This window comes from Vulpes vulpes, chromosome 7 (genome assembly GCF_048418805.1).
Source record: "Vulpes vulpes isolate BD-2025 chromosome 7, VulVul3, whole genome shotgun sequence".
NCBI classification, from domain to species: Eukaryota; Metazoa; Chordata; class Mammalia; order Carnivora; family Canidae; genus Vulpes; species Vulpes vulpes.
The window spans coordinates 88,232,904-88,260,255 of record NC_132786.1 but is presented as its reverse complement, the minus strand read 5'-3'; the positions used below and the strand labels follow the sequence as shown (position 1 = coordinate 88,260,255).

The 27,352-nt window shown below is 36.9% G+C and overlaps 1 protein-coding gene across 1 annotated transcript in view; it reads left to right on the top strand.

Annotated features, from left to right (window-relative positions):
* The first annotated feature begins 6,033 nt into the window (after positions 1-6,033).
* Positions 6,034-27,352, top strand: part of COL28A1 (collagen type XXVIII alpha 1 chain) — a 160,500-nt gene continuing 139,181 nt past the window's right edge. The window contains exons 1-7 of the mRNA XM_072764384.1: positions 6,034-6,216; positions 9,286-9,446; positions 10,782-11,338; positions 17,237-17,257; positions 18,958-19,014; positions 21,710-21,763; positions 24,031-24,072. Coding sequence (XP_072620485.1) covers positions 9,323-9,446; positions 10,782-11,338; positions 17,237-17,257; positions 18,958-19,014; positions 21,710-21,763; positions 24,031-24,072 — 855 coding nt within the window. The 5' untranslated portion in view covers positions 6,034-6,216; positions 9,286-9,322. The remainder of the gene's footprint in view (positions 6,217-9,285; positions 9,447-10,781; positions 11,339-17,236; positions 17,258-18,957; positions 19,015-21,709; positions 21,764-24,030; positions 24,073-27,352) is intronic.

Genomic DNA, 27,352 nt, shown 5'->3' with positions numbered 1-27,352 from the left:
TCAGAGAAGGTGGAGTTGGACACCCGCCAGAGAAGAGACCTGGCTGGCTTTAAAAGAACGTGATGAGAGATCCCCAGTGTAGCAGGCTCCAAAGAACAAGGGAGAGCTCCACAATGGAGAAAGGGATCACTTAAATACCTTCTAAAGTCAGAGCAAGGCAGTTGACTTAAGTAGTTCCTTCCTGCTGGTCTACCTGGAAGAGTCAGAAACTGCTCTGCATGAGAGTGTGAAAAGCAGAGAGGTACAAAGTGGTGAAATGGTACAAAGTGGAAATGGAGCACAGTTGACTATGCTCCTTTTTCCACTGCAGGCTTCCAGCCCTGAAGCAAGCCCCAGCCGAGGAGAGGAGAATCTTCAAGCGCAGAGTATTGCCTACTACATGGGAATAGATATTTTAATTGTGGGAAGCACATAGTTTTTATGATGAAATGTGAAAGAAGTGATTTTTATAAAAAAGACTGACCCAAAGACTTATGCACCTTCCTGTGATTTCATCCAAGTGGCTAAATAAATAAATAAATAAATAAATACATATATACATATTTATTTTCTTTAAGATTTTATTTATTTATTCATGAGAGACACAGCTAGTAGAGAGAGAGAGAGGCAGACACAGGCAGAGGGAGAAGCAGGCCCCAAGCAGGGAGCCTGACATGGGACTTGATCCCCGGGCTCCAGGATCATACCCTGGGCCGAAGGCAGCACCAAACTGCTGAGCCACCATGGCTGCCCTAAATACATAAATAAAACAAAAAATCCTACCCTCAAAAATAGAAACAAAGGGACAGTGGGGAGTAAAATAAAATTGTTTTATAATACATCCTGTGGAGTTCTGCATTTTCAATGGATTAGTGACATTCAAATGGAATCAGGGTGAGCAAACTATTGTATGCAACTGAAGTTTCAAGTCCTTAATAAGTTAATAAAAATTATAAAATGTAATAATAAATTACAAAAAAGATTTTGCAACTCCATACCAAAATATTAATTGTGTGAACAGTGTGTTGTTACACAGGGCTGAAGCCTACAGTTCTGCAGGTTGTACATTAAATGTCTCTAGAAGGGTCATCTGAGTTGTGATTATTCTGACAGTTGTCAGGTAGTAAGAGTCTTAAGAAAAAGGCACTTTTCTAATATGGGGTATGATAGTGTATGTTACATGTGTAATACTTTAAAGGGAATGAGACTATATATCATGAGAAGCCTTCACACTTGGTGTATAAGTTAAGTAAATGCCCAGACTATTAAAATATTATTTTGTGATGATGGATGTTGAGACAGGAAACATGAACCAGTGGGCGTTATACTATCACCCCCATCATTCAGGATAAATCTAACTCCTTCTCTTATGGAGGAGCAATGGGAGGAAAGAGATACCAAAAGTTACCTATTCACATAAGTACAATGGAAATATGAAAGCAAGGGTGTACTTCCTTGTTAAAGAAAATGGAAATATCAGTTAGCAAGCATCCCTGTCAGAACTACCACCATGTATCAACTGCAGCCAGAGATTGAGTAAGGACAAAAAAATTGACAAAAATAAAAAAAAAAAGCATTCCATGAGAATCAACTTGCTACATGGAATTTATAACACAGAAAATTGTATATGTTGTTATTATTTGTAAATTAAATACCACACATTCTTTATATTAGTAGCATTTTAATAAACTTATATGAACTTGTATACAGATGCAAACACACTTTTTTCCAGAGAACCAATTGTTAAACACTCTTCAGCAAACCACTGGATACCATGCTTCTTCATTTCCTTCCCTTTCCTAGGTCAATTAAATACTAAACCTTTTGATTCTGCTTCCTCAATTATTTCTCAGAATTGTTCACTTTTTCCATCCCCACTGCTGGTACTTGAGAGTCTTATCTCTCACTGGTATTCTGCTACATTTATTAGTAGGTCTCTCAGTCTCCAGGCTTGCTTCTCTGCAATTAATTCTTCACAAGGCCACCAGAGTGATTTCCCTAAAATGAAAATATGATCATGTCACTCCTCTGCTTAAAACTGTTCAGTGGCTCCTTGTTGCTTTCAAGATAAAGTCTAAACCGTTTAACATGGCAACAAATAAATGCTTACTTATCTTCTGCTCCCTGCACTTCCAAACTCCATGTCACGGTCTGGACTGGGTGCCTCTTCACACGTCTCTTCTATAGATATTGTTGTATTTTGTTGTCATTACTTGTTTGGGTTTTTAAATTTATTTATTTATTTTTATTTTTTTATTATTATTTTTAAAGATTTTATTTTATTTTATTTATTCATGAGAGATACAGAGCGAAAGAGAGAGAGAGAGAGGCAGAGACACAGGCAGAGGGAGAAGCAAGCTCCATGCAGGGAGCCTGACGTGGGACTCGATCCCGGGTCTCCAGGATCACGCCCTGGGCTGAAGGTAGGCACTAAACTGCTGCACCACCGGGGCTGCCCTGTTTGGGTTTTTTTAAACCAATATTTTGTCATAAAAATTTTTAAACATACAGAAAAGTTGACAGATTTATAAAATAAACTCTATCCACCATTTAGATTCCATGATTAACATTCGGTCTGTAACTGGCATATTTGCTCTCTCATGTATTTATCTGTCTACCCAGGCCTTTATTCAAATTGCAGATAACAGTGCATTTTGCCTCCAAACACAACAGCATGGTATCATTAACCAGAGTTCATCATTTGATTACTTAAACAAATATTTTTGGTAAAATTTGCCATTGCCTTTTACTTCCTTATCTCTTTCACTGGGCTGAAGAGACCTGGGTCTTAGTTGTTTTCTATCCAATGCCTCACATATAGGAGGAACTAAATGTGAGTTAATGCATTTGAGATTTCATCAGATGTTAGTTTCTTGATTCATATATAAAAGTAGTTTTGTCACACCTTTGACTTATTCTATTATTCCTCGACCCAGGAAATTTTGTAGAGATCAACTTACACTCTACCTGTTCAGAATCATAGGCAATTAAGAATTTTAATCTTTTAAAGATAGTAGGTAAATGGACTCTCATGCTGTGTCTTTCCACAAAGGCCCACAAGGTGGTGCCCAAATATCTTTTTTCGACCAATAGTCCCTCACGATTCAGGGTCCGTCCTAATTTGTGTATTTGGCATATCTGAATTTGGTCAATTAGCATATAATTTGGTTAATTAGCATAATGGAAAACATCTAACTAAAATTACGTACATTAAAAATTGTATAGGTGTAATTTCAGAATCTATCGTTCTGGATATAAACAATACATAATGATTAATAATAGATATATTTGTGCAGAGTTTTAGATTATTAAAAGATTTTTCATATCCCAAAATAGTAAAAATATTAATTCACCTCAGGTCTCTTTCACTGTAAACTTTATCCATGAATAGTTTACTTTTAGTAAAGAATTTAAAAGGACAGAAGAAACAAACTATTGCACAGGAGAAACTATATGATTTAGATGTAACTCGAAAAGCAGATGGCTCTCTTACCTCAGTTAGGGAGAATGTTGTGTAAACCGGAGTTTTAAACGGTTGATATAATGTGGCATAGTAAGTTACTTAATCTTCTTGAAAACTCTTAAGTTCTAGAAATTTGATAATTATTTAAAAATTTTCCTTTTTTGGGATATTCTTAATAATCCCAAATGGGCTGACTAGACCACTCAAAATGGGTGTTGAGTTTCTGAAATGTATTCACACAGATGATGATATCTTCTTATATTACTGCCTATATTTTGATCAGGTACCAATAACATGCACCATAGGTCACTAAAATCTGTGTGATAATCCCCAGCTACTCAGGCAAACCAACCCAAACCTGGAGGAGAAAGTTCTCCAACTCAGGGTTCTAACAATTGGTAAACATTGCTGTTGATGGCCGAGGCATTACGCAGTGGGTTGTGAGACTCATTATATTCAGGGATTTAGCCCGTGATAATTTTCCTGAGCCATTTGCCCCTAAAGTAAATCCATATTTTTCAAGCATAAATTTTTGGCCAGGGACCAGTCTCCTTTTTGTCCTGCTGTGCCAACAAGCCCAGATGGTGCAAAGGCCAAGAATCTTCCTGGGGGCTTCAGGGTTAATGAAAGATACCCAGCTGCAACACGAAGATAAACTCTAGGCCATTACGGTAATAATAGCAAAAATAGCATTCTTTTTTCTTTTATGAAGACTTTCCTATAGCCAACACTGTACACTGCAAATAATGGGAAAAATTAGAGGTATTAAGGTAGATGTTGTCAAGTGGGTGTATAAAGGAGGTAGGCTCTATGTAAGCAATAATAAAGGCATAATGAAGACTCTAAAAAAAAAAAAAGACTTTGCTACAGAACAACTGTCAGAAAGGTATGGACCCCAAGTTGACTTGGAATCATCATCATTATCTGTGCATTCTTATTTGGACTATGTATGTCCAATTGCACACTAATTTGAGACCATTCAAGACTGCAGTATTCACCCGTGGTATCCTGTTTCTCTGGGTGGAAAGCAAATTGCCTTATATAAATGGACAGGACAAAAGATTTTCTTTGGAGTCATCTACCCAATCAGCTTAGTGCTGATGAAAGGAGGAAAACTCTGGGTTCTGGTTACCCTATTTGACTTGGGGGGATGGAAGGAAAAGGATGTGCAGGCAGGACTCCAACCCATCCCCAACTTCAGTCAGAACAGTTCCAAATCAGAAGGGCTTTAGTCCATATCTCCCCTTCAGGAGTTACCTGTTTGCTTCTTTCAGGTATGTTATTCAGGAGGTTGTACTCTACCCCAGGAAAAAAGAGAGATGAACATCCGCAAAAATGGCACTTCCTTGTCCATGGATTCTCATTTCACAAAAGTGTGGCTAACATTCATGTGCTATTTAAGTATATATGTGGTTGCTTCTTGGGAAATTCCATTTGTGCTTCTGCATGATACCCACTGTTTTTTCTTTCTGTTAATGAAGCCTCACAAAATTTGCTCAGTTCCTCAAAAACTGTGTTATGGTGCAGAGACAATAAAAACATGAACATTCACACAGATAAGAAATTTAATGATGCAGTTGTTGTAAGTGAGGCTAAGGGGTCAGATACATCTGAGTTAAGATATCATTCTGGCATTCTCTAGCATTAGTATGACAGTGGGAAAGTTACCTCACTCATCTCATACTCAACATCCTTATCCTCAAAACGTGAAATCTTACAGCACTTATTGTATGTAGGTGGTGGTGCTTTGGGAGGGCTAAGTGCCATCATGTGTACAAAGCACTTAGCACAGTGCCTTGAACCTGGTAAAGTGTTCACAAAATGGAAGCTATTATTATTACAATAAGCAGATCTGTAAATGTCAAAGTGCCTTCCTAAGAAGGCTGATTATAAATAATTATGACATGAACGTTTATATTGCTATCTCTGATCGGCTTGGTACTCTATCTTGGAGGCAGTTTGCTGAGAAGCCTATTAGTTGTCTAGGAGTGGAGTGCCTTCTCTGCAGTATGTTTTGCCCTGGTAAACATCAACTTAACATAGGTCATAACCACGAGGTAGAAACTAGAAATAAAGAGAATAAAGCCACTTGAGTGACTATCTTCCTGGGACAGAGAGCTCGGAATGTTGAGCACTGTAAACCTAGCTCTTGTGTTATAGTTTGGAAGGATCTTGATAGCTAATTAAATTCACTCCCTCATTTCATAAATGGAAGACTGAGGTCCCCATATAAGAGACAGAACCAGAGCTAAATTCAGATCACTCTTTCACTGTATATTATATCAACTTTTGTTTATGAAAAATTTCAAAAATCAGTTTTGCATCTGAGCCTGTTGTCACCTGTACTCCCTCACAGAGCTGTTCAGAACCAGTATCACACAAAGCACACTCCAGGCAAAGAAACATAGACATAGAAGGAGGACATGGAATGAGAAATAGCAGGCTGTCAATAAATGCCTAAAATTTTGGAAATCTGCTCAAGTTATTTTTTTAACAGTCTAGAGAACACAGATTTGTTCTGAGAGGACACTGTTCCTTTAAACTACTTACTGATCCCACCCAGATCTTGCACCCTGGCCAAGTGCCTGACCACTCTTGCTTTAACTTAGGCTAATAAACACGAATAAAAGATTGCAAAACTTCCAAGAGCAAAGACAATTTTTATTTCCACAGAAAAGAACAATATCAAATAGCCAACTCCATCCCCAACAATGGTCCTTGCTGTTGACATTTGCTTAATCAGTCTTTAATTCCTGTTTGACAAACTTTATAAGGTAAGACATAACTGTTTTATTTTAATCACTTGAAATCAGATAGTACCACTGAGGCACTGTGGAAGACTAAAAGCTGTACCTACTTATGTGAAGAAAGCTTATCAAAATTTTCTATCCTCTGCCATTACTTTAAATTAATTATTAGAAAGTTTAAATAGTTATTCAAATGTAGATGTTTAAAATTTTTTTCAAAGCTTAAAATTGATTTTTAATTTGCAGTCTACTACCTAGAATTGCAATGATATTAATGTCTTTTGGAAACTCTTTTTATTAATTTGGAACATATTTTTATAACAGTATTGATCACAGAATATTTTATAATTTGGCTAGTTTGGCAATTTGAATAAAGCCTTCATTTGATAATTTTATCTTTCTGTGAAACAAATGAGATATAAATAATGTGAATACAATTTTAAACTGTGCTGAAAGAATTTTATTTTTGAAAAATCACAAAATATAAAGTCTCTTGGATTTATTGATTCTAGTATTTACCCAAAATAAATTTTAGGCAAAAAAAGGCAAATATATGTCATTTGATTAAAGATAATCATTGTTTCTGCATTTATAAAAATGTAACTTATAGTGAACATAGAAATTTATGTTTCCTTTATTTAACTAATGGTATTTTCCCCCAGAAATCTATTTTTGTGTTATATATAAGTGAGAGAAAGGTAAGAATTATTTAAAGCTGAGGCAAAATAAAACATGGCAAAAATGGTTAGAAATGAGTGTGCTCTCAAAGTGCCAAACTAATATAAAATAAAGATTTTAGATTTTAGGATGGTAGTAGGACTAAAAACCCAAAGATATAAGGGTGTCCTCTGGCTAATAGCAGTAAAGAGAGGGGAATAGCAAGACTGCTTTGGTAGAGCTAGATAAAAAATATCAGAGCAAATAGTAATGAAATATGGGACTGTGATTAGTGTTAATGAATAAGTTGTGATAGTGAACAGTGTATATACAAAGCTTCAGGTATGAATTCATGATTATATGCAAAAAAACTATATGAGCAGGTCCTTAGTTTTAGGAAATACAAGCCTTTATTTAAAGACAGCATTTCTAAAGCCCAAAAATGAGGCCTACAAATGAGGAGAAAGTGGTTTTCTGCTTAGGATCATGCAGGGGAGTCACCTTCTTTAGATTTTTTAAGAGTCGTATTGATTATGTAGCTTGTTAAATCTCTCCTATTTTCAATGAAATTAAATTCTCAGCCTCTTATTTCCATAACTTCTGTGACCTTCTTATGGTATGGGCTCAACAAGAGAAAAGTTATGTGTAATACTAGGGAGATAATGTTATTTCTCCTGCCTTCCCCCCTGAAAATGCTCCAGCGGCTGTGTTCTGCTACATAGCCTTATTCTTACACTAGTCTTCAGAGTTAAACTTGTACATCCTTCTGTATTCTTCTCTTTGGTTAACAAAGAATTACTTGGGGAAGGATGTCCTTTATGTACTCTGTTTCCCCAGCAAACTTCTTGTACTTTTTCTTTTTTAAACACCCACATCTTCACATCTTAGCATACCTGATCTGAAGAACAGTTGACATTTGGTCAATTGCACTTGATGCACTTGTCAACAGAGGTTCTTGGCTATACTGATACAAAGTCAACTTAATAAGCTTTCTGCTAGAGAATGTTATTGAGAAGCAAATTACAGCATGGAGCCATCCATTGGTTCATCCTCAACCCCACAGATTTGATTCCTTTTTGGGTTTCTCAATCTGGCATGTACGAAAGAGCTAGTCATCCATTCCATTTCCCACTGCTTTTGCATATATTTCTATCCCTTATTTGAGCCTGGAAAAATCATGCTTATGATTTCCCAGTTCCCATTCCCTGAAGGCAAAGTGAAGGAAAATGTGATTTCCTTTTCCAGAACTTCTGAAGTCAGTATAGTTTAAGAAGGAAAGCATTTCCAAACCATGCAGAATGTTGATTCAAAAAAAAGCTTTCTTGGTCTTTCTCAAGTATACTGAGCTAGCCCCTCATGAGTCTCCTCTTGCCAGGGAAGCCTGTGAGTTTAAAAGTCATTTGGTATAGAACTGCACGTATTGAGAGATGAAGATGGCTGTAGATTTTAATACAGGATTAGATTTTTCATTGTTAATCTACCCAGAAAAATGTTTCACAGGAACGTTCAGAGGAAGTGTTTCCTGATTTCAAGTGTCATTTTTGTCCATCAGTTCTTCACTAGAAGAACAGTGTTTCTTTCTGAGCAAGTCTATAATTTTTGTTCTCATACTCTTTTGATTCATTGGATATGAATGCAGCTGTGGTCCAGCTTGGAGCTCTGTTGATGAAGTTTCCAAGTAAGAGTACAAAAGAGAGATGATGTTCTATGGGAATGGGAAGGGCGATTCCATTTTTGACTAGCCTTTTGAACTCACTAAAATTGTGCATGTATTATTAACACTGCAATGATGGTGGTTCTCTCTAACTGTGAAAATATTGAGATGATCAGGAATTGGTCATAATGAAACAATGACGTAGCAATCTGATATCACCTTGAAGAATGTAGAAATGTCAAAACAGACCCTGTGCTTGAACCAAAGTCATTGTATAGAGTAAAACTGAAGTGTTTTTTAAAGGCTTTCCCCACTCTCTGCTAACCATAATAAAATGGGAAATTCAGATTACTTGGATGTAATTCTTTGACTATATAGAAAAATTCACTAGCAGGGGTGCCTGGGTGGCTTAGTGGTTAAGTGTCTGCCTTCACCTGAGGTCATGATCCCAGTGTCCTGGGATCCAGTCCCACATCAGACTTCCTGCAGAGAGCCTGAATCTATCTCTGCCTATGTCTCTGGCTCTCTCTCTGTGTCTCTCATGAACAAATAAATAAAATCTTAAAAAAAAAAAAGAACTATTCACTAGTAAATGTTTGGTTGTGGTGCCATGATTTACTTGGATTAGAATCGTTTAAAATCTCAATGCGGATGTTTTTCTGCAAACATAAATGAAAACCCTTTTCTCCTGTCACATGCCAGTTTTCAATTCTGCTGGCTTGAAATTTAAAATAGCAGACACTGTATTTTGCAAAAGTATTTGTAACCGATTTTTTCTGTTAAAGGTGCTACAAGACAGATGACTTTTAACCATCTATCATAATGTGGAACAGACATTTTGTCTTCTATCTCCTGCTTTTGCCAGCTTTTATGAACCAAACAATATATGGACAAAGAAAGAAAGGATCAAAATCCAATTTATTTGCAAGGAAAAATGATCTCCAGGGTAAATAAAAATGTTCTGTTTCTGTTTTTTTTAATTAATTAATTTATTTATTTAAAGATTTTATTTATTTATTCATAAGAGACACACACAGAGAGAAAGAGAGAGAGAGAGAGAGAGAGAGAGAGAGAGAGAGAGAGGCAGAGACACAGGCAGAGGGAGAAGCAGGCTCCATGCAGGGAGCCTGATGCAGGACTCTATCTCGGGACTCTAGGATCATGCCCTGGATGGAAAGCAGGTGCTAAACCACTGAGCCACCCAGGGATCCCCTGTTTCTGTTTTTAATGATTAGTTTTAGCCTGTTAGGATGCTAATATGAATTTTTCTAAACAGCAGTTGATGTAGATAGCAAACCATATATATATATATAAATATATGTAATATTCTATTTTAATATAATAATAATAATATGCTATATACTTATAGAGCATACTTACAAAAATATCAGATATTTTAGAGCCCTTATTTCATTTGCCTCACTGTAGTTTTGTGAAATGGGAATGACAGACATTGCCACTCTCATAGATAAATTGAGGCCCAGAGACGTTAAGTGGCACATCCAAGGCCAATAGGCAAATTAATGGCTAAGAGCTAGAATTCAAACTTAGGTTATCTGCTTTTATGTTTCTTTTCCCTCATTGCTATAATGTGATGTGGATAGCCATTTTCTCCCTTGATTTCAAAAAAGCTAAAAACAAGCAAAAAAACAACCACCAAAACAAAATGGGGCCTCACAACTGTGACACACGACCTGAGAATTAGGCAGAACACTATTTACTTCTAGACAACTTTGCCCAATATTTGTTGAATTCTAGGATGCCTGGATGACTCAGTCAGGTAAGCATTTGACTCTTGATTTTGGCTCAGGCCATGATCTTGGGGTAGTGAGATCAAGCCCTATATCAGGCTTCAGGCTCAGTGTGGAGTCTGATTGAGATTCTCTCTCTCTCTCTGTTTCTGCCCCTTCCTCCTCCTCTCAAAAGAAAGAAATAAAATAAATATATATAAATATATTTGTTGAATATTTAAACAGGCTTTAAAGACGCTTAAAAAATACATGGAATTTTTGCTTATTCATTTACTTTTGATTTACATGATTTTACAAGAAGCAAATAATTTATAGATTTGGAAAGATATAGTTCTTCACAGCTTTAGCTGTATCTACAAGATGCTTCTCTTTTCACTCCCCTCTCTTCTCCTCTCAAAACAAAAAACAAAAACAACAAAACAAAACAACAGCAAAACCATACACATCACATTACTTCAGGGCTTTTGTTATGCAAAGTAATTTCATGAGTAGGAACACATATTTTGCCTAACTTATTTGTTCTATTTCAGACTCTACTTGCTTCATAGATGTTGTCTTCATTGTGGACAGCTCTGAAAGTTCTAAAATTGCCCTCTTTGATAAACAGAAAGATTTTGTGAATAGCTTGAGTGACAAGGTTTTCCAGTTGACCCCAGTTGGCTCCTTGAAATACGACATCAGACTGGCAGCGCTTCAGTTTAGCAGCTCTGTCCAAATTGATCCACCTTTTTCCTCTTGGAAGGATCTGCAGACTTTTAAACAGAAGGTCAAGTCTATGAATTTCATTGGCCAAGGCACCTTCTCTTATTACGCCATCTCCAATGCCACTATGCTACTTAGGAGAGAAGGGCGTAAAGATAGTGTGAAAGTAGCTTTGCTGATGACCGATGGCATTGACCATCCAAAGAATCCAGATGTCCAGAGTATTTCTGAAGATGCCAGAACTGCAGGAATATTATTTATCACCATTGGACTTTCCACTGTAGTCAATGAAGCCAAACTTCGTTTGATATCTGGGGATCCACCCAGTGAACCCATTCTACTGTTAAGTGATGCAACCCTTGCAGATAAAATTTGTGATCGCCTGGTAGGTATCTAATGAGTTTTTTTTTTTTTTTAAGATTTTATTTATTTACTCATGAAAGACACAGAGAGAGGCAGTGACATAGGCAGAGGGAGAAGCAGGCTCCCCATAGGGAGTCCGACGCAGGACTCAATCCCAGGATCCTGGGGTCACGACTGGAGCCAAAGGCAGACGCTGAACCACTAAGCCACCCAGGTACCCCTAATGAGTTGATTATATATATATATTTCCAGTCATATTATTGATACATTAATTACAAAGTCTGTAAAGATTAGGTACTGAGTCAGAAAGATGAAAGAAAAAGGATTCACCTTGGAAATAGCTAGGAGAATCTTTCTGAAGTCTCTCTCCACCTCCTTGATAGTTTATACCAGATAAACTGGGAAAGTACAAGGCTCATGCTCTGGAATTGCATTCCTACCTTTATTGCTAGCCAATGCTGAGGATTTTGGAAGAATTACTTTCCAATCATACACTTCAGGCTCTTGTTTATACATCCTGGGATCATGAGCATTGCTGACTTATATTCACTTTGTGGCCAACTTGTGGTCTGCTGTATTTGTACTAAGTTGGTTTTTTCCCATTTAACATCTGCAGAAATATTTTGACTCAATGTCTCACCTACTGCTCTATTATGCTACTCAAGCAAAGTTCTTAGACTTTCTTTCTTTCTTATTGTGTCCTTGTTCTTAGACATTAGCAAGCCTACCCAATTTAAAATCACTTGTGGTTAGCAGTCACCCTAGAGTTTCTCTCTGCAGATCAGTGAGTGCCATTTGATTGGGCTGATTAGTTGAGTTAATGTTTTTCTTTGTTGATTGCTCAGCTGTGTGTGAGATTTTTTCTGCTCAGGAAAACACAAGGCAAAGCAATGAAAATAAAATCCTTCTTTACAGTGTTTCTCAAGAAGAAAACTCCTGGAGAAAAAGTGGTTGATTTGTTAAGTGTTAAAAATTGATTTTCTTAAAAATATTGATTTTCTTTGGTTTCTTGAGGAGAGAGCAAGGCAAGTGTGTCCTTTAGGTACTGAGCATTTTATATGGCTGTTTTCTATAGGTTGCAAAAAATCTCAGCCTTGCTTCAGAGATTTTTTTTTTGCCCCTTTTGTCCCTTCCCCAATCCTTTTCCTAACATTTCTCTTATAACTTACAAATCAATATTAACTATAAAATATTACTTTGTAAGTTATTCTTGTAATTGTTGCTTTTGGCATGAGACATTGACTTTTTAAAATCTAAATAATAATTATCACACCTTGAGTGCTCTGTGTATTAGGCATTTTCTGAACACTTTACATATTTTATTTTATTAAATGTTTATGACATCTTATGACATAGGTACTATATTATCTTTATAGTTGAAAATGTAAGAATAGGCAAAGGCCCTGGAGCCTTTAGGCTCAACCCTGTGAAATTATATTGAAAGGGGAAAATAATAACTATGTTTTAAGGTTTTCTCAGTCAGAACTGCCTTGGAACAGTTTAGTAACATCCCTCCTCCAAAGTTATATTGTTGCTAGCCTCTTTTCCATGGACATTCAGGGTGGATTGGGAGAGCTCTGCCTTCCCTAGAGATGATGGATTTGGCCCCCAGGGGGCTTAAGGTGAGTGCTCACCCTGAGCATCCCCTTCAAATAAAAGGGAAATGTGCAGGAGATGCCTAGCTAACTGCCTAGAGCTGGCTGTGCCATAATTTAATCAGTCCTTACCACTAACTAGAAACAGAAGTTTCCAGCATGTGCAGGAGAGAACACTGGAGTTGAGATAATGAGTTGCCAATTGCTGACTATAGAAGCTCCTTGTTTGGACAGTTGTGTAGGCTCAGGAGATTCCTACTTGGTCCAGATACACTCTCCTCACAGAGAGCTTCTGACCAACTCAGAACACGGGGTCTTGGCCGTAGACTTGAAGCAGGACTATTTGTTCATTTCTGAGGAAACCAGAGAATGACCAAATGTCCCAACGACCCTGCTCTTCCTCAGCATCCTGTGACTTCAGCTTGTTTGTTCAGATGGAAACTCTATGAACAAGCCACTTCTTAGGACACGCTGCTTTCTAAACACTTCCAACATCCAAAGGGCCTATTAGCCCCTTCAAAGAACAGTATACTAAGCTTCAGTGTTTCAAATCGCCACTGTGTAGGAGGCAGAACTTGACTCTTGGTCAGGCCATTGGAAAAGTTCCTCCTCTAATCTATTTCTATTACGTTTTTAGTTGAATTCTTAAACTTTTCACTTTGAAATAATTATGTGGTTGACTTTCTAAAATAAATTAATTAGGTATGGTTTAAGTACAAAACTACATCTATTTAAGTTTTGCTAGATGTATATATTCATGAAACCACTAACACAGTATACATTTCTGGCACCCTCAGATTTCTTCATGACTCTTTGTAAGATATTCTTCCCTTGTCTCTAAGCTCCTGATCTGATTTTTGTCACTCCAGATTAGTGTACCCTTTCTAGGCTTTTATATAAGTAAGCTTATGTAGTGTGTACTCTTTTTCTGTCAGAGTTCTCATACCCAGCATAATGATTTTGGAATTCAACTGGGCTGTTTTTTGTATCAGCAGTTTATTTTTGTTGTTGCGGAGCCGACTTAGTTGAATTTTAATGGACATGAGTGCCCACAATGAATACATCTTGCAGGAGCCAAGACAAATCAAAGAATCATGACCAACTCCTTGGAATCTCTAGTAGAAAGTATCATGTAAGAACTCCCATGAAAAATTTCAGTTCTGAATATCCCAAGAGAGATCTGATGATTCCACATTGAAAAGGTTATGTAAAATGTATATAAAATGTTTAATACTATTTTATTATGATTTACATAACAGTATCAAAACCAAAGAAATAATTCCAACTCGATGTTCATAAATATTAGTTGGTCTTTTAGAAGAGATTTTATGGTGACTATTTGGCTGGTATACTAAGCTGCAAATATTTTTTGTTGTAGAGTTTGTAATCCTTGCCTACTAATCTCTTTATTCTCATCCCCTTTGTTATTGTGCCAATAATGTTGACACTTCCCTCTGTCTTCTTCTCATACTCTACTCATTCACAAAATTGGCGGTTTCATCCTAGCCCTCTTCTTTCACGTATATGCCATCATAAAACTCTTCCTCCATTAACAAAATGCACCTTCTCTTGCTCTAGGGAGGTCTTTTCTCTATTTGTCCTCTCTAGTTAGATCACAGTATCCACCCAGATCCTAACTAATGTACCCTTCTCTATGGCTTTGATCATGTTCCCTCAGGTGTACTCCACATAACCTGCCTCTCAGCCTAAGTGAAAGTACTCACTACATCCCAAGGTGTCCAGCTCCCCCCACATGGGTCCTTTCATCCACTCTTTCTAAATGGTTCTCCTCACTGCTTCCTTTGTCTTATTGCCCACACTAGTCTTTATGACTTTTCTCTTCATAACCTTTAACATACAGAGTAGCATTCCATCAGTGAGTTGGTCTTTGGCATTCCTCTCTTGGAAATTATCCAGAAAACCCACCTATTTCAAGAAACTGCCTTGTTACCCACCTCCCCACCCAGTCTGGGATCTCCCACTCTGCTTGTTGTGTGTTCTGTCCTGGGGCTTATAGACTATAAGTGCCCTTGGGGACAGAGCTTTGTTCTTTGTGTGAAACAGTCTTGTCTATTGTGCCATCTTGGGTCCATTTTTGTTTCCTTAGAAATATAAATTCCAGCAAACACAAAATCCAATGAGTTCCAACGTTTGTTATGCTGTTACGGTTTTAAGCCTCATGGCACATGTTTTTAAAGAGTTCATGTGCAAAGCAGAAATTAAATTCTCAAAGGAAAAGCTGAAAAAAGTGTAAAATTATACATCAGGCATAGTAGCAGCTGAATTCATGAATTTAAAAACTGATATTGGTTAATAGAAGGATGTTGCTTATCATAAAGGGGTTGCAAGGTGACAAAACTTTGGAGTTTTCTTTATTCAGTAGTTGTTTTCGAATATTACAATTTGACTTGAATTATTAGTTGTTTTTGTCTCTTAAATTCTCTTCAAATTTCTTTCCTTCTCTCCCTCCTAGAAAAACTAAACTTCTTACATGTGTTTTAAATATTTTTATAATTTGGATCATATTCTGTATATCCATCTGCAACTACCTTTTTCACTCAGTGTCTTTGGAAAATTTTCTATGTTTAAATATGTACATCCAATGCATTCATCTTAACTGTTGAATAATGTTTTGTTTATTGATGCATTCTAATATTGATGAATATTATTTCCAAATTCCAATTTTTCACTATTAAATATAATAAATTCTGAAATATACAGGAAGTACAAGAATTTTCCTAAGATATGACTGCAAGAAAGGTCAGAATAATTGGTGGGAACAAGGACCTGTCCTGGGCAGCCTAGAAATAGAGCACACACATCTTCAGGTTTATAGGCACAGCCAAATGTTTAGAAGAGGGTAAATGCCATTGAACACTAAGGCTGTTAGGACATTTGAATTCCCATTTCTTCACATGACTTTCTAATTCATAAAGACACAAGTATCTCACGTGCCTTCAGTCTGGATTTACATTGTCTAGTTATTTTAAATCATTGGAGTGGGGAGTGAATGGGAGGGAGAAAAGGAAAGAAGGCCATAGGTAAGACTCTGAAGTTTGTAGATGGCCTCAGTGGCCAGAGTTTTACAACTCCTGGGACCACATAGTCAAACTCTCTTGTTTTTCATATATGTGAAAAATGACCGAGAAGGATTACGTGACTTGCCCAAGGCCACACAGCTAGTTAATGGTGGTCACCGAATGAAAACCCTGGTTGACAATTCCTGGCCTAATTTTTGTTCCCATTAAATCATTAGGGCCACTTAAAAGCATTTTGCTATATCTTCCCTCTGTATTATCAGTTTATATGTAAATAAAGGTAAAGTAAAAATAAAACTAAAAAGATGTGGGGTCCTCCATAAAGGCACAACTCTGACTTATCTTCATTTTTAATATCTTGTAACAAATATTTTAGTGCTTTTTACTTCCATTTTTGTTTTATCAAATGCAAATTAACTCTTGAGATTCAGTCATAAAGCATCAATCTGACACATAGTTTCCGCGTTATGAAAGCAATAATTCTATCTGTAAGCAGAGGTTAATTTCTTTCCTGTGTTTGGCTTCAGACATGGCCTTCAGTTCAGTTGTCAAGTAACACCCATTAAGTGGAAGCAGGTTAGGGAGGCCTAGATGTTAGACAAAAATCAGATTGTGATTTCTCCAAAATCATGGATTTAAAGGAGTTTTGGAAAATATTCTGATTAATTAATTTGTGTGTAAGTATAAAGTAGCACTTGAACTTGGTGAAGTGGCTCAGTCAAGTGTGTGACCTTGGGCAAGTTACATACAGCACTGTGGACCTATGTCTCTTAAGGGCAAAATTAGAGATTGGACCTGATTGACTTCAAAGGCTTATTTCATGATATGAAATGATCACTCTAAAATTAATGCTTTAATGCTGAAAAACAAATGCGTGTATGTATAGGGATGGAAAAACAAAAGAAGAGAAAACGCACAATTATGTGTTCTGGGTGTCTATAAGTAAAAATGAGAAATTTTTGTTATGACTGAATAAGCTTGTAGCCAAATTATGGAGTTTAGAGAGCTGATAAAGGAAACAAAAGATAGAACACAGAGTGCAACAGGATAAAGTTCCTAGAAAATAGAACAATTTTTAATGTTAGTGCCCTTCATGCCTCTTATTATATGGCTCAAAGTGTTCCTGGAGTGGTTGGCTGGTAGGCTCTATTGCTTTTACAAGGTTAAAAAGCTGAATTACTGTCCTTCCTGGAAATTGCATATCCCATAGGGAATAATTAAGACTAATAAGAAGCTGAAAGCAGAACCATGAATCGAGTTAATATTTTATTCTTTTTTCCCTCCTAGGATATCTTATTTGAAGAGAAGGTAAGTACTACATGCTTTGATTATTATGAATTAACTCTAAAAGTTTGCATAATCAAATCAGCATTACAATTCACATTAGAAGATGTGTCTAAACAAAAATGCTTAATTCTTTTAAAAATGAGCCACTCCATTTTGAGGCAGCCATCTGATTTCTTTATGTACCTATGTATACTGAAAGTTTCAAAATTTGGAAAAAGTAGGAAGTATTTAATATGATTCTAGAGAGTGATTTTAGAAATCATTGATAACCAAATAGCGTGGTTGTTTTGTTTTTTAAGATTTGATTTTTAAGTAATCTCTACACCCAGTGCAGGGCTCCAACTCACAACTCTGAAATCAGGAGTTGCACACTCCACCGACTGAGCCCACCAGGCACCTTGCAAAAGGCATAGTTTTTGCTCACTTTGATATGAGTTCCTTTATTCTAAGCCTATATCTGGCACCAGGTACATAGGGGTTCTCCACCTTGGGAGATGTGCCTGGTGTTGGCGCGGATTCCTGGCCAGGAGACAGCTCAGAGTCTCCCGCTGCTACCTGGTGATTGATTTTAAGCTCATCCTTCTTGATGGTGGCAACGACACCAAGTGGCAAAGGAAGCTGGCCAATATCGGTTGGATAGTGCTTAGCACAGTAGATGACCACCGGGTTGCTGAGGACTTCTTTACTGAACGTGTGTTTCTTAACACAAAGAGTTTGGAACATGTAAATTTTGTTTGATAAGCTGCTTATTAAACATCAGGACATTTACAAGTAGTACCACATAAAATAATTGGAGCCAACCAAACCCTACAGAGCACCACATTTCATCAAATGGTCAGATTCATCATGTACCATTGAAACAGGAAAGGACCCTGCCAATTAAACTATGATATAGTACTGTCTTATAGATTATAGTTCTTGATTTTATACTTATGGTAAAAGTCCCTCTAAATTTATTTAGATATAGATTTTTAAATCCTGTATTGCTTTTGTGCATACATATGAGGGACAATTGAGGCAAACTAAATTGGTTATTTCTAAAACATCTTTGCATTCAGAGTCTGAATCTTCTGAATCATTTTTTGTCTCTGAGTCACTGATGCTCTTCTGTCCCACTGCAATATTGGCCTCTGAGCCATCAAAAATACTGGTGATGAAGCATTTCTTGAGTATGTGCCAGTTGTGTCTCTGGAATTTTCTTCCATTTCACTCTAAGTTTTGAAGTTCATGTGCAGAAAATAACAACTTCATTATGATCAGGCCTGATTCAATTAAGACTCATTCTGACTTTAAAATAAGGAGAAATGAATATCCTAGAATTGATAAAATATATCACATGTTTTCCTTTTGGACTAAAGGAGTAGTTGATATTTGTATATTATTGAGCTTTGATGTGCTGTAGAAAAGAGAAAAAGTAGAAATTTTAAAAATCCACTGAAAATGTTCATTTTCCATTTTCACTGGCAACTAGATGTTATACATATATTTTTGATGGAGGTCTATTTTATCTAACCATGGCAATGTTTAATAGTACTTTATTAGCTAGCTGGCTTTTACTAGATCTGAGTTAGCCTAGAAGGATTGAAAAGAGAGAACAAAATCTTCATAAATTTGCAAGATAAAATTTCTTCAAAGGAGTGTTCAATCTAGTTATGTACTGAATAAGATTGGAAATACTGTGTTTCATTGCGTGTTAATACTGGATTTCATTCTTGGTGCAGTGTGAACTGAAGATTTGTGAATGTGAGAAGGGGGATCCAGGTGACCCAGGGCCTCCTGTGAGTATGTTTCTACTCTGAACTGAGGGTCAAGTCAGGAAGCCCTAGTCATGATTACTCTGCTTGCCCTTGAAAACACCAGCACTGTTTTGTGCTGGTGAAAAGCAGTTGTGTGCAAATAGCAGCAAACATGGAAATGCTGTTTCTTCCTTTTATTCCTAAAGGGATACATTCTGTCCTTAGAAATAAGCCTGGGATTTTGCTGACCTGAACTAAGGGCAGATTCAGTTTAAAATGATGAAGTTGTTCTCACAAAGGATGTCCCAGAGTCACTTCTGATGTGACAATTGGGGCCAGAATTTCTCAACACTGAAGTGAAAATATAGAAAAAGAGATCATACAAATCCTTGGGGCTTTAGGGACAGCTTTATCCTACTCCACCTAGAAACAAGTGATAGGGACTTCTCTGGAAGTCCCTTAACTGTTTTCACATGTATCCAAGAACAACACTGGGTGGCCTCTTAGGGTGGAAGCTGGTCAGGAAGATTTAGGGATTAGAGTGAATTCTGTGAAATGGAATTTGGCAATTGAAGGTTAAAGGCAGGATTTATTACAATGATTCAATGCTTGATAAAGTAATCCCAAAAGGATTGCTTCCTTTATATTCTGGGCTAACATCTGGTAGGTGCCATTTATGCACTGGGAAGGTATTTGCAACAACATCACAGTGACTGGATATACTGTATATTTCTCTAACACGTATCATCAGCATCATGCATCTATGCTGTTCATTTAGTATTCCATTTACTTATGTGGTTTCAAATCTTAGAGGTCAAAAGTCCAGTGGATATATTTCAAAAAATGCATCACTACAATTTTTAAACAAGTGCTTGTATTTGGGTACGGAGAGGAGAATGTGTACTATAAATTTCTTAGATTATGCCACATTTTCTCTTGAGACTTGAGTCCAAAGACTATTTTCTTTCTTTCTTTCTCTCTTTCTTTCTTTCTTTTCTTTCTTTCTTTCTTTCTTTCTTTCTTTCTTTCTTTCTTTCTTTCTCTCTTTCTTTCTTTCTTTTCTTTCTTTCTTTCTTTCTTCTTTAAAGATTTTTAAAGATTTTATGTATTTATTTATTTGAGACAGAGAGAGAAGGAATGAGCACAAATGGGGGGTGGGGGAAGTAGCAGAGGGAGAGGGAGAAGTGGACTCCCTCAGAGCTGGGAACTTGATGCAGGGCTGGATCCTAGGACCCTGTAATTGTGACCTGAGCTGAAGGCAGATGCTTAACCGACTGAGCCACCCAGATACCCTATACTTTCTCAAATCATTCTACCAGTCAAGGCATTAGAAAGCAGGAATATTTGTCTTCTTTTTTTTTTTTTTCTAAAATGTAAGTTAGATACATTATAGGACAATGTGGCAGCCAGTAGAAGTTGATTTTGGCCAAAGTAAAGGTTTTAACATTTTCTTCTTCTTCTTCTTCTTCTTCTTCTTCTTCTTCTTCTTCTTCTTCTTCTTTTTTCTTTCTTTCTTTCTTTCTTTCTTTCTTTCTTTCTTTCTTTCTTTCTTTCTTTCCTTTCTTTCTTTCTTCTTTCTTCTTTCCTTTCTTTTTATCCATGAGAGACACAGAGAGAGAAAGGCAGAGACATAGGCAGAGGGAGAAGCAGGCCCCCTGCAAGGAGCCCGATGCAGGACCCAATCCTGGACCCCGGGATCATGCCCTGAACCAAAGGCAGATGCTCAACCACTGAGACACTCAGATGTCTCTAACATTCCCTTCTTTTAAAGTCTTAGTTTATATTTATTACACCGAGAAATTGCTAGGGGCAGATTTACTTGGGTTATTCATTTATAGTTTAGAATGAACAGTAAGAAAATTTACAGCTGCTGAGCTAAACTGACAATTTCAGTCACTTAATATTGTTGGAGATTAATTTACCATTTTTTGAAATTATATCATTTTAAAAGATTTTATTTTCTTATTCTAAAGAGAGAGGGAGAGTGCAAGCAAGGGGAGGGGCAGAGATAGAGAGAGAATCTTAAGCAGATTCCCCAGTGAATGTGGAATCCAACACAGGGCTTGATCTCAGGACCCCGAAATCCTGACCTGAGCCAAAATCAGGAGTTAGTTGCTTAAATGACTGAGCCAGCCAGATGCCCTACCCGTGTTTTTTTTTTAATTGAAGAATAGTTGACAAACAATTTTATATTAGTTTCAGGTTAAACATATTTATTCAATAAGTTTATACATTATGCTGTGTTCACCACAAGTGGAACCACCAACTGTCACCATATAGTGCTATTATAATGCCATTGACTTTATTCCCTATGCTGTACCATACACTGTTTTAATAGTGATAGACATAAAACTACACTATTTAGCATTTACTGAGTGTTCCTAAAACCCATTCTCAGAAAAGCTAGTTTTTTGGTGGTTTGAGAATAGAAAACATAACACCTTTCTGGAACAGGATTGGAACACTGTCTTCTCTCATCTTTGAGATGATTCCTTGGATAGCAGGCAGAGAGAGACGTTATCTTCTTTTGAGCAAATCTAGAGAATCTACTTATTCAAGAAAATACAGTCTTCCTGGTGTGCAGTGAAGGAGAGAATACAGTTGAATCTCTGCTTGGCAGGTTTTTGTTTACAGTCTTCATTCCTGTTATGGGATGAAGTTGATCAGAAATTATTATAATGTGTTAAAAACTAATAGGATGTGTGCTCAATATAATCTTTTTTCCCTTTGCCTTCAGGGTACACATGGAAACCCAGGTATCAAAGGTGAGCGAGGACCGAAAGGAAATCCGGTAAATGAATTAACAACTTTCCTTATAAACCAATGTATCTCTTCCTAGATTTATTTAAAGAATGAAAATGAAGAAAATGAAGAGCATTATAGTGTATGTCAATGCCAAAAATATGATGATTTCTGTGAAAACTACAGGATGCTTATGTCCTGTATTATCTATCTGATTTGTGCTAGCTAGCACTTGCAAGTTCTAAGTAATATATGTCCATTTTAGTCAATAAGTCTAGGAAACCTAGGAATACTGAACAAATTGAAATATGTGGCCCAAATTAATTACTACAATGTTTCATGAATTACTAATATGTGTTCCATTTCAGATTGGCATTGACACTTAGGTGTCAAACAATAGTTATCTCCTATGCCCAGAACATCTTCAGGCACTTCCACAATTCTTTTCTTTGTGTACCCATAAAAAAACCTCTAGATTAATACAATGGAATATTACTCAGCCATCTGAAAGGATGAATATCTACCATTCATATCAATATGGATGGAACTGGAGGGTATTATGCTGAGTAAAATGAGTCAATAGAAAAATAAATAAATAAATAAACAAACCAAAATGAGTCAATAGGAGAAAGATATAATTACCATATAGGGTCACTCATATGTGGTATATAAGAAATAGTGAAAGGAATCATAGAGAAAGGAGGAGAACTAAGTGGGAAAAATTAGAGAGGAAGACAAACTATGAGAGACTCCTAACTCTGGGAAACAAAGGGTTGCAGAAGAGGAGGTGGGTAGAGGGATAGGGTAAGTGGGTGATGGGTACTAGGGAGGGCACTTGACGAAATGAGCACTGGGTTTTATAATCTATGTTGGTAAACTGAAGTTAAATTAGAAAAAATTCTAGATAAATTTGTAAAAATCAGATATATTTCAGATGACGATCTTCCAAGTTCAAGAGTGACCAAAAGGATCACAGGAGAGAGATAGACTATGTGGAAATTCATGGCAAAATTCTATATAATGAAAAATAATGATTAAAATAAAGAGGAAAAGAGGGAAATATTTGTATGAAATACAGTGGATATTGGGATATTGGGTTAATTTCTATAGTATATACAGATTTTATAAAATGGTTGGGAAAAGATCAAGCCACTAATAATTAATTGATCAACAGACTCAATTTTCAGGAGAGGAAACAAAATCAGTAAATAAAGAACTAGAAAAACATTTAATTTCATTAGATAATGAACGAAATTTAGATAAAGACAATGAGGTACCCTCAAATACTACTTATTCACATTTTAGAAACTTTGTAGTCCAGGGTTGTTGTGTTGTTTTTTTGCATGGTGGCGGGGACCAGTTTTCTAGTTCACATAGTTGGGGTTTGGGGGTTTTTAGGTATTTCAGATATTAAAAAGCATGTTTTTTTTGTAGCAGTTAACACAGCAATATTAAGATAATAATAACTAGTAATAACAATAAAGTGGTGAAACTGGTTTGCTCTGCATTGCAAACATAACTTGGTGTGAACATTTTGGAAAGCAATTAGACATTGCATAAGAAGTATTAAAATATTCAAATTTTAACCCAATAACTTATTTTCTGAAACTATATTTAGGGAGGTAATGAAAAATATAATAAGTTAGGTGCATGAAAGTATTTTTAGATGCATGAAAGCCCATTGCTTACCTGGAAAAGGAAAGGAATTTGATACATCCTTAGGTGTCTTTACAATACAAGCGCACACAACCCTACATACTCGTTATGTAGGTCCAAACTGATGCCATCATGGCTTCTTTTTGTTTTGTTAAATACCTGTCTTTTTGTTGTTGTTGTTAAATACCTGTCTTAAATCTATGTTTACATTTCATTTATTTGGCTTGTAATTTTGTGACACATAATATATTTTCCTAAGTCTTGCTGAAATCAAGCAATTACTCTTAAGGACATTTTGGAAAACATTCCAAAGCCCCTTGGAGCAAAGCCAGAATGGCTGGCTCCAGTTGGGTACAATGCTGTATTTGAGAACAACGTCTGTGTTGTTAAGCTGGGATGCAAAACTCGGCCTAAGCTGTGCAACTATACCTGGATCCTGCACCCTGTGCATCTGGCTTCACTCCAAAGGGCAAAGGCTATCTGACCTGCTATTTTCTTCCCCAGATTGCATGGTGAAAATGTCAGTGGCAAAGGTCAAAGATTTTTTTCCCCATTCAGTTAACCTGTTAATCTGGGAATTCTGAATAATGCATTTTATTGAGCAATCAGTTCCTCTGCAGGGTTGTGGAATTTTGACTGATTTTTTGTTGTTTGTCACAGGGTGATGCTCAAAAAGGGGAACCTGGAAAAAGAGGCCCAGGGGTATGTATATAAGTGGAATGCCTTCCCAAGAAAGTAATCCAGGATGCTAAGATCCTGTCATTGATCATTGTGACCTCTGTAGTGCAAGGGAAGAAATGATTTATATATACATATGCTCCTGATGGCTCAGACAGGCAGACAGATAGGGCTTTAGAAGTGGAAATGTGGGGAGATACTCTGCTCAACAGGAGTGATGATGGAGCCGGGTAGTCAACTACATGACATTCTCTGATACTTAAGTAAGATTTGTGGAAGACTCAAATAAGAAAAATATTTTGCTTTGCTTCTTGTTTTTCTTTTTCTTTTTTCCAATAAAGAATGAGTTTAAAAATCTGGGAGCATAGAACTATATAACCTAAACTGCACTTTTGTAAATTTGATCTACAGACAAAAAAAAAAAAAAAGTTATCATTCTAGTTGATTTGTTATTTCTAAAATCAGAAGATGTTAGAGATTGTCTGAGAAATAATCACTGTAAATTTCTTCTCTTGCATTTTCTGGGGAGTTGCAGTAAAATAGCAAAGAGCAGATAAGTGTGAACGGTTAATTTTAAGAAAAGGCTATGCCACATTTCTCCTCCTGGCTTGTCCCCTTGGCAAAAGCCCAGTAGGCAGGCCCAGAGGTTTTAAAAACTGATCTCTTGGTGTTTTTAATCAACTTTATGAACAGTGGGAATACATTCAGAAATGTGTGTTATTCATTTAGGAAATATTTCTTAGGTGTCTTCTACCTATAAAGCATATTACTGTGTGAAAATAAAATTAAGACAAATTATATTTTTTGAGAAGTGTGTTATAGGAGAGATTAAGATATTTAGAATAGCTATGGTATTGGTTGCCAGAAGTGAGGGGGGTGGATGGCAAAATGGGTGAAGTGGAGTAGGAGGTATATGTATCCAGTTTTAAAGTGAATAAGTCATGAGGATAAAAGGATAAGAGGTACAGCATAAGGAACAGTCAATGGTATTATATGTAGTGTTTTATGGTGCCAGATGGTAGCTACTCTTGTGGTGAAGGTAGCATAATGTATAGAGAAATCAAATCACTATGTTGTAGACCTGAAACTAATGTAACATTGTGTGTCACTTATACTTTAATTTTAAAAAATTGCTACACCATGAAGCAGAATGTCAAAATATTGTAAAACTTGCATGCACAAATTACTGTGGGCATTCAGAGGATATTGAAGCCAGAGTAGGTTTTACAGAATGACTCCTGGAGACAGGAAAGGACAGAATGGAAAGGTGCAAGGGCACAGGCATTCCAAGTGGAGGGTGCCAAGACCTGCAGTTGGAGGGAGGGCCATGTGCTGGAAAATAGTGAGAGACTCCTGTTGCCAGCCACAGTGTAAAGGTCAGAGTGAGTGCTCCCTGTTCTGCTAGGTGAGAGATTTAGATTTTAGATGAAGCGTACAACCCAAGAGCTATGTACTTGGGAGATTAATCTGGGATGACTGTAAAGGAGAAACTGAAGTGGGGATACACAGAAGAAAGGGGCATGGAGAAGAAGGTTTTCTATTACAGTTTATATGAGAACAGGGACACTAGCTAGAGCTGCTCTGGACAATATGGAAGCCACTATCCATACGTGCTTACTGAACGGCTGGAACACGGCAGGCCTGAATTGAGGTGTGCTGTAGGAGTAAAATACACAATGAATTTTGATGACTTAGTACCAAAGAAAACATAAAATATCTCATTAATAACTTTTATATTGGTCACATGTGGATGACTGTATTTCACACCTACTGTGATCGGTAAAATTTTATTTATTTATTTATTTATTTATTTATTTATTTATTTATTTATTTTAGAGAGAGTTCATATGCATACAAGATGGGGTACGTGGGGATGCAGGAGCAGCGGGAGAGGGAGAGAGGGAATCCAAAGCGGAGACGCAGGGCTCAATCTCGCAACCCTGAGATCATGGCCTGACCTGAAATCAGGAGTCAGACATTTAACTGACTGAGCCACCCAGGCACCCCTCAGTAAAACATATTATTAAAAATTAATTTTGCCTGTTTATTGTTGCTTTTTAAATGTGGCTATAGGGAATTAAATTACATATGTAGCTCACATTCTATTGGACAGAATTGGGCCACAGTGATAGTAGAGTAGAAAAGAAGAGAACACTGTGAGAATCATGAAAAGGCTGTGGGGACTGACTCTAACTCATATATTCAACAAATATTTGTTGAGCATGTACTTATATGCTAGGCCTTTCTTTAGATGCTGGGAATACAGGAGTGAGCAAGACACAGTCCCTGTTTCATACAATGTTCTAGCAGGGGGCACAATAAACAGGCAAACACATGAGATTTCATCAGCGAGATTTGTTCTGGAAACGTAAAACAAGGTCATGAGGGTGTTCTAGGCAGAAAGAACAATAGGTACAAAGACTCTTGAGTAGGAATAAGCTTGGTAGGCTGCAGAAATGGAAAGAAAGCCAGAACTTGGCAAAGAGTGGTGGTGGACAGGTTATTGATATCGGCGGGGTAGATGAAGGCTCTGCTGGCAGGGGTAGGGAGGATGGATTTAAAACTAAATGCAGTGAAAGTTGGTGGAGAATTTTAACTGGTTAGATTAAAGGAATGTAAGGGGTAAGTAGAGAGAAAAGATAATTATAAACTTTTGATTCTGTGTAATCTGAAATATGATGGTACCATTAATAGAAACAAGAAAGTCAGAAACAAATTTGGCAGACTGATGAGTGCAGTTTTGGATATTTTAAATCTGAATAGTTTAAAACTAATAATTAAGATGTCCTGATAGGAAGGAAGGAAGGAAGAAATGAAGGAAGGAAGGAAGGAAGGAAGGAAGGAAGGAAGGAAGGAAGGAAGGAAGGAAGGAAGGAAGCTGATAAGCACCCAAACAATACATTGACCAGGGACTCCTGGGTATCCAGCAGTTGAGTGTCTGCCTTCAGCTCAGGGCGTGACCCTGGAGTTCTGGGATCGAGTCCCACATCGGGCTCCCTGCATGGAGCCTGCTTCTCCCTCTGCCTGTGTCTCTGCCTCTTTCTTTCTGTGTCTCTCATGAATAAATAAATAAAATTGTAATAAAAAAAATACATTGACCAGAGATTTCAGAAGAAAAACAGGGCGGTGGGGGGCGGGGGGAAGAGTATACTCTAAAAAGTAAGATTTCTATTCATAAGCTCTGTTTGCTCCTTCATAAATATAGTCTATACTCTTTTAACATTAAAAAGTGACAGAATTTGAATATGGTTGTGTGCTGTAAGGGACGGAGAACACTCTCAAATTCCTGAGATTGGAAGTCCAG